The sequence below is a fragment of the Panthera pardus genome, unplaced genomic scaffold, assembly GCF_024362965.1.
Source record: "Panthera pardus isolate Hobbes unplaced genomic scaffold, ASM2436296v1 HiC_scaffold_27, whole genome shotgun sequence".
NCBI lineage: Eukaryota > Metazoa > Chordata > Mammalia > Carnivora > Felidae > Panthera > Panthera pardus.
Window position 1 is genome coordinate 2,018,881 of NW_026526843.1, and position 15,125 is coordinate 2,034,005.

The window sequence follows — 15,125 nt, forward strand, 5'->3', positions numbered from 1 at the left end:
ATTAAAGGGAAGTCGGAGGGAGGGGTGGAGACCCCCGGAACTGGGCTGAAATCGCGCCCCCCTCCCGAGGCCCCGAGCTCTCTGGGGGATCCCGGGAGGCGCTCTTCCGAACAGGACGCCTGTCCCCCGGGGCCGGAACCGCGTCGGCCGCACGTCCAGCGCGGAGAGCCCGGGGACCCGACGCCGGCGGTAGCGGGGAGCCGGGACCCCCCGACCACCCCAGCCAAGGCCCCGCCCCCGCCTTTCCGCGCCCGCTCCCGCGGCCCCCGCCGCTCGCGCTTCCACCCCGCCCAGCTCCCCTCCCCCGCGCGCGTGCGCCCCGTCCCCGCGCCCCTCCCCCCCACCTCCGCCGCCGCCGCCGCCGCCGCCGCCGCGGGCGCGCGCGCGTGCCCGTCGTCCCGGGCGGGAGCTGGAGACTGCGGGGCCGACTGCGGGCCAGAGAGCGGGCGCCGGGAGCGCCGTGAGCGCGGCCGGGCGAGGCGGGAGCGTGGGCGCGGGCCTGGCCGCGGGCGGGGACCGCCGCCGCGCCGCCGTCCCCCAGTCGGCGGGCCGGGCCGCGGCGCCGAGCGCGAGGGCCGGGCTCCCGGGGCCGGTGGCCATGGGTGGGAGCCGGAGGCGGCAGCGGCAGCGCCAGCGGCAGCGGCAGCGGCGGGCCCCGCGGGCGGGGAGGCGCGCGGCCCACGGCCCCTGACGGCCCCCGGCGGCCCGGCGCGCCCCCGCGCCTCCTGGGGGGCCGTCGCCCAGCAACGCCCGGCGCGCCCGCCCATCCCCCGCTGCCCTTTTTCTCCTGGCCCGGTGCGAGGGAGCATGCCCGCGCCCGGCCTCAGCCAGCCCAGTTAACCCGAGGGGCGTGGAGCCGCCCCTCCCTCGGGCCGTCCTCCCCTCCCCCGCTAGGCGGCCCGCCCCCTGCGCTAGGGTATGGCCCCCGGCCCCGGCCCGGGACCCGAGGTCCCGCACTCCGGCCAGTGAAAGGCGTTTTCCCCGTTCCCGCCCTCCTCCCCCCGCCGGCCAGCACCATGGGATGTAATATGTGCGTGGTTCAGAAACCGGAGGAGCAGTACAAAGTGATGCTTCAGGTAGGGCGGCGGGGCCGCTGGGGCGGGGGGGCGTGGGCGCCACCTGGGGAAGCAGCCGGCCACAGACCTGGCTGGGGCTGGAGGGCTCGGAGAGGAAGAGGTAGGGAGCCATTCCCGCCCTCAGTTTCGGGGGCTGCTGGGTGTTGGCGCTCCGTGGGAACCGGTCACAGATGGAGGGGGGGGAGCTGCGTGGGGATGGGGTGCAGGGCGCATCCTTCGGGCGCCCAGAGGGGACGTGAGCCCTGGATTCGGCTCGGCCCGGCTCGGGAAGTGGGGCTCGGCCCCGGGTCCGGCGCGCCTGCACCCCCGGGCCCGGGAGCCCGGAGGCGCGGTGCCGCCGGCGCCGGCGCGGGATGGAGGTTGCATAGCAACGGGCTCCGTTCCCGGCACACGCTGGCCCCGCTGGCCCCAGGGCGGAGGAGGGAGCCGGGCACCCGCGGCGCGGGGGGCGGCCCAATTCAGGTCCCCGCGGCCCAGCGGAGCAGGAGCGCGTGGGCGGTCTGGGTGCTTAGCCCGGCGCTCACTCTCCGGCCCGGCCCGGCCCAAATGGTGGGTTCCCAGGCCCGGGGTGCCGCGGGCTCAGCGCGGGGTGCGCCCTGTGCGGGCGGCGGTGCCCGGCTGGCTCTTTGCCCTGCGGGGCCTCGGGCCCCGAGTCGCGGGCGGGGGGCGTGGACCGGCAGGTGCTCGGCGAGGAGGGAGGGGATACGCCCGGCCGCGGGCTCGGAACCCGAGCCCAGCCCGGTGGCCCGGAGCGGGGTTTCCTTGCCTGTGCGTGGCGTGACTTCGTGAGTGCGTGCCTGTGCCCCGTCTGTGTGTGCGCGGAGGCTCCTGCGGCCCCGCCCGTGTGTACTTTCTGTGTGCGCTCAGAGGGGTGTCTAGGGAAATGTCCCGGATGGAGGGGCCTGAGACGCACGACCCGGGGCTGAGTGCAGGGAGTTCAAGGTCGGAGGGAGTCGGGACCCAGGGGCAGACCGGGCGCAGACAGGTATGCACTTCAACTCCGGCTTTACCGGTCAGGACTCGGGAGCGGGTGCTAGTCCGCGCGGTGTTGAACGCGGGAATGGGGTCTCTTGAGAGGAATAGGGGGAGCTGCTGTAAGCATCGGTGGGGAGCGGTCGGGGGGGGGGGATGGATGGGGGCTGCCGCGGGAGCCCAGCTTTAGTGCTGTGAGCCTAGTTCTGGCCACTGCGAGCGGGAGGGGGCGGGACGGGGAACCTTGCTCGGTCCTGGCCGCGCCACTCATCCACAGTGTCTCAGGCCCTGTCTCCCGGGGCGCGCGCCGCCCTCCGCTTTTCCCGCTCGCCGCCCTTCGCCTTCTTTCTTCCTTTCTCGCCATCCGCCCCGGGCTGTTTCCTCTCGTCGTGTTCCCGCTGTTTGGAAATCTTGCTCAGCCATTGTCATTACCCGCTCGTGGAATCGGCTTCGGTAATAACTCGGGCCCGGACCGAAAGGCAGTCCCTTGGAATCCCAGTGGTGGGGCACCGGGGCTGCCGGCGAAAGGTTGGGCAGCACTGGTTGGTCGGTGACACCGTGGGATCCCACCCTCACTGCTTCCTTTCTTGCAATCATTCCACCGAAAGGCAAGCGACCCCAAGGCTGTGGGCTCTTCAGTTCCTCAGAGAGGGGTTGATGTAGTACTTCATTTAAGGCCGACCTCATGGGGGTGTGTGGAAAGCCGAGGGCCACCTGCGCAGCGTGACAGGCGTGAAATGAGCCGTGGTTGAGAGGTGGCACGGAGGTGACCCTTCGGGCTCCCCCTGGCACTTGGGGGGAGGCTGCCACAGTTGAGGCTGGGACTGCCTTCAGGGAGGCTCCATGTCGGAGGAGCGCTTGGGGTGAACCTGTGCAGAGAGAGGCCAAACCCCGGGCAAGTAGACCCCCAGGAGGAGAGCCCGTCATGCCAGGTGTCCTCTGCAATTTCCTAGTCTGAGCTGCAGCCATCACAGACCAGTCTCTGGGGACATTGATCCCTTTTAAAACTCTTGAAGAAATTTGGACCGAGTCAGAGGCTGGATGTAGTTTTGGGGCACCTGGGCAGCTCACTCAGGTTAAACGCCCAACTCTTGGTTCGGGCTCAGGTCATGATCTCACCGTTCTTGGGTTCCAGCCCCACGTCAGGCTCTGTGCTGACAGTGCAGAGTCTGCTTGGGATTCTCTCTCTGTCTCTCTGCTGCTCCCCTGCGCTCGCTCTTTTTCTCTCTCTGTCTCAGAAAAAATAAATAAATAAACTTAAAATTTTTTTTAAAACTCGGGACACCTGGGTGGCTCAGTCAGTTTTAGGCTCAGGTCATGATCTCGCAGTTCGTGAATTCAAGCCTCACATAGGGCTCTTTGGGGACAGCTCAGAGCCTAGAGCCTGTTTCAGATTCTGTGTCTCCCTCTCTCTCTGCCCCTTGCCTGCTCATGCTCTGTCTCTCAAAACTAAACATTAAACAATTTTTTTAATTAAAAAAAGTAAAGAGGAGACAAAAGAGGATTGAATACAAAGGATCTGGAAAACAGGGAAAACCATTCGTTGTCCCACAAGACCCCATTTCTCGGGGCTGGAGCCCCAGGCACAGCAGGGAGAGCGTTCCCTGGCCCAGTCTGATCTTTTTCTCAGAGCAGAAAGGAACTTTTGTCCCCAAAGACCAGCCGGACCCCTTGCCTGTAGACATGGGTGCTCCTTTAGTGTCAGTGGCACTTCTCCCTGTCCAGGCTGTGTCTGCCTGTGGCCTCTGCGCCGTATGAGAGTAAGGGACCCCACTGGGGACACAGTGCAGCCCAGGGAAATGCACATACATGCATACCTCTGCCACCCCGTCAAGAACCCCAAGTCTCTGTCCTAGCCTTGAGTTCCGGGTTCTTTGCTCCTGATGGCTCACATGCACAGAACAGACGACAGCTTTATTGAGGTATAATTCACATACCCTGGTAATAGGTGCAGTCGGCGGTTTTTACTATGTTCAGAGAGCTGTGCAACTGTCCCCACTACCTCATTCCGGAACATTGTCCTCGCCTTAAAAAGAAACCCTGTCTTCTTCTTCTTCTTCCTTTTTTTTTTTTTTTTTTAAGTTTACTGATTTTGAAACAGGGGGGTGGGGAGAATCCTAAGGGCTAATGGCGTGGAGCCCAACACAGGGCTCGATCCCACGAGATCTGACCCGATCCCACGAGATCCTGACCTGAGCCGAAATGAAGAGTCCGACGCTCAACCACCTGAGCCAGCCAGGTGCCCCAGAAACCCCATCTTCTTAAGCAGTCATATATGCATTTAACCCAACGCCTCCCAGCCCCTGGCAACCACGAATCTACTTTGAACCATACGAACCATACAAATACAGTCTTTGATTGTTTATGTGTGTGGCTTCTTAGATTTATCATGTTTTCTGTTAAAAAAATATTTTTTAAGTGCTCTCTACCCCCAATATAGGGCTCAAACTCACAACCCCGAGATCAAGAGTGCCCCTACCATGTTTTCAAGGTTCATTTATATTGTAGCCCAAATAAGTACTAAATTTCTGTTTTTACATTTATTATTATTATTATTATTAGTAGTAGTAGTAGTAATATCTACACCCAACGTGGGGCTTGAACGCATGACCTGACATCAAGAGTCACACATGCTTCTGACCAAACCAGCCAGGCGCTCCCTAAATCTCTTTTTACTGCTGAATAACATGACAGTGTGACTGTAGCAAATAATATTTATCCGTTCATCCGTTGATGGACATCGCGGTTGCTTCCACCTTTTCACTATTGTGAGTAATGCAGCTGTGAACATGGGTGTGCACATATCTGAGTCCCTGCTTTTATTTTAAGTTTATTTATTTTGAGAGAGAGGGGAGGGCAGGGGAAGAGCAAGAGGGAGAGACAGAATCACAAGCAGGTTCTGCACTGTCAGCACGGAGCCCGATGCCGGGCTTGAACTCAAAAACCACGAGATCGTGACCTGAGCCACAGTCCGGAGTCGGACGCTTAACGGACGGAGCCACCCGGTTGCCCGTTATTTCATTTTTTAAAAAATTTAATTTTTGGTCCGACTTCAGCTCGGGTTTCCGAGTTGAAGACCCACGTCGGGCTCTGCGCTAACGGCTTGGAGCCTGCTTGGGATTCTGTGTCTCCCTGTCTCTCTGCTCCTTCCCCATTCTCTCTCTCTCTCTCTCTCTCTCTCTCAAAAATCAATCAATCAATAAACAAATGTTAAGAACAGAGAGCACAGAGGTACTGGACCACTGCCTTCTAGCAAGCGGTGCTGCTGGCTGGAGTGGTGGTCATTAGGATGGACTGTGCGGGCGGCCTCCCTGGGGTCTACTCTTTAAAAGAAAAGATTTTAAGTAATCTCTGTATCCGACGTAGGCCTCAAACCCACAACCCCAAGATCAAGAGTTGCGCGCTCCTACCGACTGAGCCAGCTGGGCGCCCCGAGTCCCTGCTTTTAATTCTTTCAGGTATATGCCCTGAAATGGGGTTGCTGGATCGGATGGTAATTCTGTTTAACTTTTTGAGGAGCCGCGGAACTCTTCGGCAGGGACAAGCCATTTTACATTCCTGCGGGAGTGGGAGAGGGTTCCAGTTTCGCCACGTTCCCCCAACACGTGCATCTGATTATCACCATCCTACTGTCTGTGTGGTGGTATCACTGTGGGTTTGATTTGCATTTCCTGATGTCTAAGTGATGTGAAGTATCTCTTCGTGCGCTGTTGGCCACTTAGAGATTTTTTCTGGAGAAACGTCTGTCTTCATGCCAGTGCCACGCTGCTTTTACTCTGGCCTTGTAAGTAAATTTTAAATTCAGCAAGTGTGAGTCCTCCATTTTTGTACCCTTCAAGACTGTTCTGATTGTTCTGGGTCCCTTCAGTTTGTATATGAATTTTAGGATCAGCTTGCCGGGTTCTGAAAAGAGGCCAGCGGAATTGAATTTGTAGATCAGTTGTGGGTGGAGTATGACCCGTGAACATGGGATGTCTTTCCACGTGGGTCTTCAATTTCTTTCTTTTTTTTAAATGTTTGTTTATTTTGAGAGAGAGGGGGAAAACATGAGCAAGGGAGGGGTAGAGAGAGAGGGAGAGAGAGAATCCCTAGCAGGCTCTGCGCTGTCAGCACAGAGCCCGACGTGTTCCCAAACTGGGCTCAGTCTCACGAATTTCGAGATCACGACCTGAGCCGAAATCAAGAGCCCTTTGCTCAACCCCTTCAACCAACTGAGCTACCCAGCTGCCCTGGTTCTTCAGTTTTTTTAAACAGTGTCTTACACTTTTGTTACATTTATTCCTGAGTATTTTATTCTTTGTGATGCTTTTATAAGTAGAATTGTTTTCTTTTTCCTTTTTTTTAAGTTTGTTTTTCTTTTTTAGTAGTCTCTCCACCCAACATGGGACTCAGACTCACAATCTCGAGACCAAGGCACGCTCTTCTGACTGAGTCAAGCCAGGCATCCCTGGAATTGTTTTATTTATTTATTTATTTATTTATTTATTTATTTTTATTTAAAAATTTTTTTAATGTTTATTTATTTTTGAGACAGAGTGCGAGTGGGGGAGGGGCAGAGAGAGAGAGGGAGACACAGAATCCGAAACAGGCTCCAGGCTCCTAGCTGTCAGCACAGAGTCCGATGCGGGGCTCGAACCCACGAACCGTGAGAGCATGACCTGAGCTGAAGTCGGACGCTTAACCGATTGAGCCACCCGGGCGCCCCTGGAATTGTTTTCTTAATTTCTTTTTCATTGTTCTCACTGGCACTGTATCGAAATACAGTTGATTTTTAGGTATTGATCCTGTATTCTGCAACCTTACTGAATTCATTTATTAGCTCTAATTGTTTTTTAGTGGATTCTTCAGGATTTTCTATATGTAGGATTATGTCATGGGCAAATAGAGATAGTTTTACATCTGCCTTTCCAATCCGGATGCCTTTTATTTCTTTCTTGCCTCTTTGCTCTGGCTAGGATCTCGAGTACAATATTGAATAGATTGGTGAGAGCAGACATCCTTGCCTTGCTCCTGATCTAACAGGAGAAGCTTCCAGTCTTTCACCAGTGAGTATAAAATTAGCTGTAGGTCTTTCACAGATGCTCTTTATCAAGTCAAGGAGGTTCCCTTTTATTCCTAGTTTGAGTGTTTTTATCATGAAGAGTTGTTAGATTTTGTCAAATGCTTTTGCAGTGGCTATTGAGATGCTCACTGCTCGGAGCCCCTTATTCTACTGCTGCGGCCTGCCATGAGCACCGGCCACGAGCACCAGCCACAAGCACCTGCCACAAATGCACTAAATGTGGCATGTCAGAGCCCTACTTCTATTTCTGTCATCTTCTTCTTGTCTTCCACTTAACCGAGCAGGGGTGTTGGGGTGCGGGCGGGGGTGGGGGCGGGGATGCGACATACTGACAAGCTTGAAAATGGAGAAAGATCCTGCGGTCTTGCCCCTTGAGTTAGGAAGAGGAAGGATCCAGGTTGCAGACGGTGGAAGGTGGGGAGGGAGAGCATCAGCACCAAGGCACACAGTGCCTTCTGAGAGCCCTTCCTGGGGCCCTTCCTGCTGGGGGCCTGCGTCCTGCCCTCTGGCACCTGGACCGCTTTGTCAGGGATCTAATCAAGCCCCTCTTTGTCGCCCCCCCCCCCCCCCCCGTCACCCCAGTCTTCCATACCTTGGTTCCCCCGCCCCCTGCCACCATCATGGTCTTGCTGGCAGGTGCATAGGAGACCCTCTGTGACAAAGGAAACTGGCCTCCCGGCCTACTCCGCCCACTCCCTGCCAGGCCTGGCCACACCTCCACTCTTCTCTCAGTCTGGGGGCCCAGTGCCTCACCACCACCACCTTCCGCCCTCTGTCCACATTCGGAGACGTCAAACACCAGCCTGCCTTGCGGCAGCAAGGTCTTTCCTCCAGCACCTGCTTGCTGAGCCAGCCACCGTTCTGTGTGCTGAGGATCCACAGACCCCTCTCTCCCTCCCCCCGGGCCTTTTCACAAGGGGAGAGGCTGGTCACCAGCAAAGAGGCGACGGTTAGGGGAGAGAAGGGCCCACGGGGCTGCGGGGGCCATGGGGAGGGCAGTGGGCTCACGCCTGTCCCCTCTTTCCATCTTCCTCCACCCTGCACGGCGGCTCTCCTCGCCCTGACGTGCTCCCTCCCCCTTGAGTGGGGGCATCCTGTGAGCCGGACTGGGCTGTGTCCTTGCACACCGCCTGTCCTGGAGTGGGCCCTCTGGGAATAATTGTGCAGTCCATGAACGGGGCATTGAAGTCCAACAGCCATGATCTGCATAGCGTCACCATGTTTTACCATTGTCTCAAATGTTTTATTATATATTTACACGTATATTTAAATGTTTATGTATTTGTATATATATTTTAAAGCTTATTTATTTATTTAGAGAGGGACAGAGACAGTGTGAGTGGGGGAGGGGCAGAGAGAGAGGAAAAGAGAGGCTCCCAGGCAGGCTCTGTGCCGACAGCACAGAACCCGATGCGGGGTTCATACTCATGAACTGTGAGGTCGTGACCCGAGCCAAAGCCAATGCTTAACCAACAGCCACCCGGGCACCCCTGTCTCAAAATCTTTAAATGCCTTTCCTGTCTTCCTTCCTTCCCTCAGTTCCAAGGACTGTCTGAGCCGTTGATGGAAAATCCTAGAAAATGCAAACTAATCTGCAGTTACAGAAAGCACATCAGCATTTGCAGGGATGGGCAGAAGGGAGGGATGACAAAGGGACACGAGGACACTTCAGCATGATGGAAATGGTCACTGTCTTGATTGTGATGATGGTTTCTTGAGTGTATGTTTACAAAACTTTAAACTGTATGCTCCAAATATGTGCATTTCATCATATGGCAAGGACACCTCAGTAAAGCTTTAAAAACAAGAAATGCGTGTAACACACACTCACCAAAGGAAAAAGCACTTAGCCCAGCAGGGGCACCTGGTGGGGGTGGGCGGGTCTTTCCTTCCTTCTACTTTAGGGTCCCCACCAGGGAAGAACAGGCCATGTGGGAATAAAGAGTTCCCGCCTCCCAAGGTCATCGCCATGGGGACATCACCCACCTTTGCTGAGCCGCACCAGTTCCCCTGGGATCTCATTTGGCCCGGGTTGGAATTGTTGCCATCAGGCCATTCGGTTGGTGGTGAAGGCAGCTGGATGGAGACAGCCTCACTCATGGACATGACACTGTTAATGTCCAGTGACAGAAGAATGTTCACTATTATTTTCTAATTGGGGTTTCTCTAATGGGAAAGAAGGCGGGGGGACACAGGAAGAGGAGCCCTGAGTTGTGAAGAAGTGTAAGGCATGAGACGAGTTAGGAGCCAAAGGAGGAAACTGAGAAGCTGGGGCTCAGGGGCTGGTTTTGGGCTGTGGCAGGCATGTCCCCTCTTTGTAGTGCAATCTGCCTCTTGCTTGCTGTGAGCAGTGGAAATGAAGGGCACCTCATAAAGAATATCCTTTCGATTACTGCTAGACTTGGATCTTGCCCTTGGACCAGGCAGGTGAGCCCAGAGGTGGGTGGGTGGATGTTTTCAGTTGTGGTGAGCTTACACCCAAAGCTTGATCTTGACGATGACCTCAGGAATTGCTTCGTGTTTTCACACAGGCTGCATGGGGTATCCTCCCTTCCCAGCACCCGAGAGGCCTGCTCGCAGCTAGAAGGGCACGGGAGCCAGGGCCGATGGTCAGATTACAGCAGACCCTGGGTGGCCACCACACATCTGCTCAGCAGCTTTGGGGTGGGAAGGGGTGAGAGGGAAGGAGAGACCCTTTGAACCATCTACCTGGTGTTTGAACCCCATTCAGGTGTGCGCGCGCATCCTTCCCGGTTCCTCGAGAGGGCGTCCTGGGCCAGTGCAACGCCACCGCAAGGCCCTTGTTGAAATGCAGACTCTGATTAAACAGGTCCGGGGCCTGAGATTCCGCGTTTCTCACAGGTGCTCAGGCAATGTCCATGCTGCTGGTGCTTGGACCGACCACAGCGAGTAGCAAGGACTTCCGGAAGAAATGGGGTAAATCAGTGAGGCCCTGAATCACATCGGCGCCACCTTACAATGTGATTGTTATAAACAAGAGGCAGGGCATCACCTTAGAACTACCAAACCAATTCCCAGGGGTCATTGCCCAACTGAGGTCCCCAGGGACATCGTCTGCTTTTCTGTGCTGGGTGCAACTAACCAATCCTCCTCTCCCATCCACCCTTACCAACGTGCAGACAGCTGACATGGACACCCACACGTACACCGAACTACCAAACTATGAAGCCTTCTGGGAGGAAGCCCCCACCCATGCTTCCTTTTCTTTCTCTCTCCTGCCCCTGGGCAAGAAGGGGTGGGCACGATTATGGGGTTGGCTGTCATGGTTTGTCCAGGCAGCCACGACCGGGGGCCTGCTAGTTGCCGGGCCACTGACATCACGATGGGGCGTAATGCCGTGTCCCCGTTGGAATACAAACTGAGGCCTTTTTTTTTTTTTTAGCCACTGATGCAATTCGTTTAGGCAAGGATCATCCTTGGATGGTGAAACCATTACATAAAGGTGGTCAGGGAACAAGATAGTCGTAGGGTCTCAAGGTATTACCCCAGGTTTCTTGTAAATTTGGAAGGGAAAAGGAGAGAACTGGCAGCCACGACCTTGACCACGTGATTAAACTAAATCAAGCCTCCCCAACAATAGGACAGCCTGATCCAGTACCTCCTGATGCTGTTGGTGGGGAGGGGGTAGAACCCAGCACTTTGTCAAAGCAGTTAAGCTGAATGTAACGAGGGCAGATCCAGACTCTGGGGCTTTGTGCAAGGCAGCTGCCCTGCACTCTTCCAAGAGGTCAATGTCATGAAATTAAAACAACAACAACAACACAGACTGGATAGATTGTTCTGGATTAAAAGATACTGGACACACAACAACCAAATGTAACGTGTGTGGCCTTGATTGGATCCTGGGTCCAGAAAGAAAAACAAACAAGCTTTAAAGGCATTAGTGGTACAATTGGAGAGATGTGGGAGCAGCTGATGATTGGGTCGTGCTAAATCCATGAGCATATTAAGGGTGTTGTGGTTTCTCCTGGAATGGAAGCATTGGTGTTGGCACCTCCTTTGCAAAACGTGTGTGTAGAAAGGAGAGAGCAGGTGTCACAGTGTGCGCTCTGGGGGCCAGCTGCCTGAAGGGAATGCAGGTATCCGCTGTCAGATGTTGCGAGGGTCCTGTGGATTGACAAATTTCAAACTCCAGAGTTGGGAAAATAGGAACGAGGACTTGTGCTGGGCCATTGAAAAGAGAAGTGTGCAGACAGCCTGCCCTTGGCTCAGGCCTCCTTTCTCTGGCTTCTCTTCCCCCCCCCCCCCCCCCCCCCCCGCTTTGTGTGGAGCTCGGTGTGGAGGTCCCCGTGACACTTCTCTGGGCCCGAGAAGCCAGAGACACAGGTACACCCAGGGTATACCCTTGGGCACTCGGGTCAGCCAGCCTAGAACCATTGATCAGGACTCAGGGCCCCAGGGCAGGGGGCAACTTCCGGCTTCTGCTCCCCCCTGGCCCATTTCTTAATCCGCAGGTGGGGTTGGCGGAGTCCTCACGTAGCAGCCTACGGCCCCACTAGAAATTTATGTAGTTAACCCCCTACTCCCCGCGTTACCAAGAGTGGGAGGGGCCTTTCGCAGGCCTCGCGGGGGTCGCAGGCCCCGCCGGACACACAGGCCAGCGCTCCTTTCTCAGCCCCCTCCGCCCTCCTGCCTCCTCCTCGCCTTGCCCAGAGATGTCGGATCCCAGCACTTGGGATATGGCGAGGAACACCCCACCGCGAGCTCCCGCACCGCTGCGCCAGGCTCCCTACGTCAGGGCCTGGGGACTGGCTCCGGCTGGGGGTGGGGGGGTCGGGGTGTCGGAGGACCCGCGGCCCGCGCGGGAGGCGAGCGTGCCACCCCACCCGCGCGGCCGCCACCGCCACCGCCGCCCTCTTTGTCTGCGGCTCCGCGCCCGGGGGGCGGGGCGAGCGCGCCTGGGCCCCGCCCTCCGCCGCCCGGGGCGTCGCAGCCGGGGGCGGGGCGGGGCCGAGCCCTGCCCCCCCCCCCCCCCCCATGCCCTGCGGCGGCCGGTCGGTCGGCCCGCTTCCCGCGCAGCCCTCGCCCGCCCCCGTGGCCCCCTCGCCTACTCCCGGCGGCCCCCACCCCTTCTCGAGGTCCGGTCCCCGCAGTCCTTCCCCCCCCACCCCCACCCCGCCCTCCTGGGCAGGAAGTTTCCCCCGTGCGAACCTCCCGTGGGCGTTCAGACCGCTCCGGTGTGTCGCCTGGTAAAATGCAAAGGCAGCGTTCTCCCACAGCCCCCGGCCACTCCCACCCCATTCTTTGCAAAAGTTCCCAAAGGCTGAGTCTCTACGGGCCCGAGCTTCACCCCCCCCCCCCCCACTCCCCAGCCAGCTGGGTACCCCCCTCTGCGGCGGTCCACCTCTTAACAAATGCAAATGCCAACGGTCAGTCCTTTTCCCCTCGTCGTTCTGTCCTGCTCTGATTCCCCCCTCCTCTCTGGCTGACCTGTAAACTCTGGGTCTCTCTCTCCACCCGCTCATGGTCCTCCATGGGCCTCTTCCCTTGTCTACGTTCAATCCCTCGTGGTCTCCTCCATCTCATGGTTTTATTTTATTTTATTAAATTCTTTTTTATTTTTAAGTAATGTCTGGGCCCAATGTAGGGCTCGAACCCACAACTCTGAGATCAGGAGTCACATCCTCTACCGACTGCGCCAGCCAGGCGCCCCATCTCATTTTAAATCAAGAACATTCCCTAGTTGAATTGGTTAACAGTGGTCACATGACAACCGGTTTGGTGGCTTGGGTTTGGGACACATGTAGGTGGAATGGGGCAATGGGGATGTCTGCATGTTTCAGGAGCTTCACATCAGAGACGAAAATTTTCCATTAATAAAACATGCCCACCTCCTGTGTGTACACCAACCCCTGCATCCTCCCCAGGGGTCCTCACTTCTGTGGCCTCTGTGGATCTAGGCGGCAGTCTTATATTTTTATTGTGGAAAAAAATATGACGTAAAATTTACCGTGAGTGCCATGTATACATTCACAGTGTTGTGCAACCATCCCCACTGTTTATTTCCAGAACACGTCCACCGTGGGAACTTCATACCCATGAAACAGGCACTCCCATTCTCCCCTCCCTGAGCCCCCTGCAACCACTCATCTGCTTTGTGCAGATGAGTGTGATTTCCACTCATCTGGAATCATACAGTATGTGCCCGTTTGTGCCTCTCCCTTTGTTCCCCTGACTGGACTGTTCCCATCCATGTCGTAGCAGGTATCAGGACTTCATCCCTTTATGTGGTCGAATGACCCGCTGTGTGGGTGTTACTGCACTGTGTTTATCCATCTGTTGGTAGACATTTACGGTGCTTCCAAATTTTGGCGATTATGAATAGTGCTGCTCTGAACATTTGTGTACGAGTTTTTGTTTGGATGCCTGTTTTCCATTCTTGTGGGATTGCTGGGTCATATGGTAGCTCTAGACTTTTCCACATGCACTGCCCCATTTTACATTCCCACAAGCAATGTATGAGAGTTTCATTTCTCCACATCCTCATCAACGTTTCTTTTCCATTGTTTTTTAGATCTTATGTTTCAATTTTTTTAAAGTAATCTCCACATCCAATGTGGCACTCTTACTCATGACCCCGAGATCAAGAGTCGCATGCTCTTCCTACTGGGCCAGCCAGGCGCCCCTCTTTTCCATTTTTTAATTCCACCTACCCCTAGTGGGGCGGGTGAGGCTGTATGCTCTAGATATGCCCTTTCCTGATGATGGGTGATGTCAGGCACTCTCTCTTGCGCTTGATGGGTGTCCTTCCTCCCACCCTGTCCCTTGTCCCGAGCCCAGCAGCAGGTCCTGGCAGTCCCCATCTCCACTGCCACCTCCATGTCAGGCCAAGCTATCGTTATCTCTGGTCTGGGCCACTGTGGTTGCCTGCTGGTCTTTCCCCTGCCGCCACTTGGTCCCCTGCTCCGTGCTCCTCACGGAGGCCATGGCCATGGCCGGCCTCTCCTGTGTGTGCGCGTTATTCTCTGGGAGCACCAAGGGCTTAGTGATGCCTGGAATGTTCTTCAAAGTCCCTCCCGTGGCCGCCTCCTTGTCATCATTCAGGTCTTGTGCCAGTATCCCCAGGGAGACCGTCCCCACTTCAGCATTTTCTCCCACATAACTCAGTGGGATGAGTTATGCGGCCCGATTGCTGGTTTCTTGCCTGGGTTCTGCCCTGGGGCACCAGCCTCCCCTGCCCCAAGGGATCACGTCTGTCTCATTCATGGCTGTTCTGATGAGTGTCAGTCTGGGGAAGGCTGTGGGCCTGCCGCGCTCGGGAACACATGCCCTCTTCCTTCCAGTGGTTCCCAGCTGACTGAGGACAAAGAGGGTCATTTGTGCACCCATAACCCTGTGCTGAGCTCATCTCCTGGGCTGTCTGCCGCGGAGCTCCTGACATGCGCTTTGCCCCCTTCCCCTCCCAACGTCTTCCCACAGCCTGAAGCAGTCAGCTTCTGGAAGGGTGCCCTGGGGCAGAGGGGAGCCCTCCCTGCTGCCTGGGCCCCTTCTCCACTGTCCCGCTGCTTCCTGGAGAAGCCACTTGGGGACAGCGCAGGTTTGGGCCTGGAGTCCCTTGTCTTCAGCCCCCTGGGAACGAGAGAATGCAGTGGGCAGTGGCCCAGTCGCCCAGACCCACCTCCATACAGCCTCTGACGCCCCACTCCCCTTCCTTGCTCACTCCCAACACCCCTGATTGCCAGAAAGTTCTTCCCACCCCCACCAAAACTCCCTCCTGACTCTCCTTTATTTTTATTTTATTTATTTACTTTTTAATTTACAACCAAGGTAGCATATAGTGCAATAATGATTTCAGGAGTAGCATCCAGTGATGCATGCCCTACATATAACACCCAGTGCTCATCTCAACACGTGTCCTCCTTGATGCCCCTTGCCCAATAAGCCCATCCCCACACCCATGATCCCTCCAGCAAACCCTCTGTTTGTTCTCTATTTTTTTTTAAAGTTTTATTTATTTTTGAGACAGGGAGAGACAGAGCATGAACGGGGGAGGG

General features: G+C 56.3%; 1 protein-coding gene across 3 annotated transcripts in view; it reads left to right on the forward strand.

Annotated features, from left to right (window-relative positions):
- The first annotated feature begins 401 nt into the window (after positions 1 to 401).
- PDZD4 (PDZ domain containing 4) overlaps positions 402 to 15,125 on the forward strand; it is a 32,313-nt gene continuing 17,589 nt past the window's right edge. For 2 of the 3 annotated variants that reach the window (XM_019437751.2, XM_019437753.2), the window contains exon 1: positions 402 to 1,076. In XM_019437751.2, coding sequence (XP_019293296.2) covers positions 1,017 to 1,076 — 60 coding nt within the window. In that variant the 5' untranslated portion in view covers positions 402 to 1,016. The remainder of the gene's footprint in view (positions 1,077 to 15,125) is intronic. The other variant, XM_019437754.2, reaches the window with a different exon arrangement.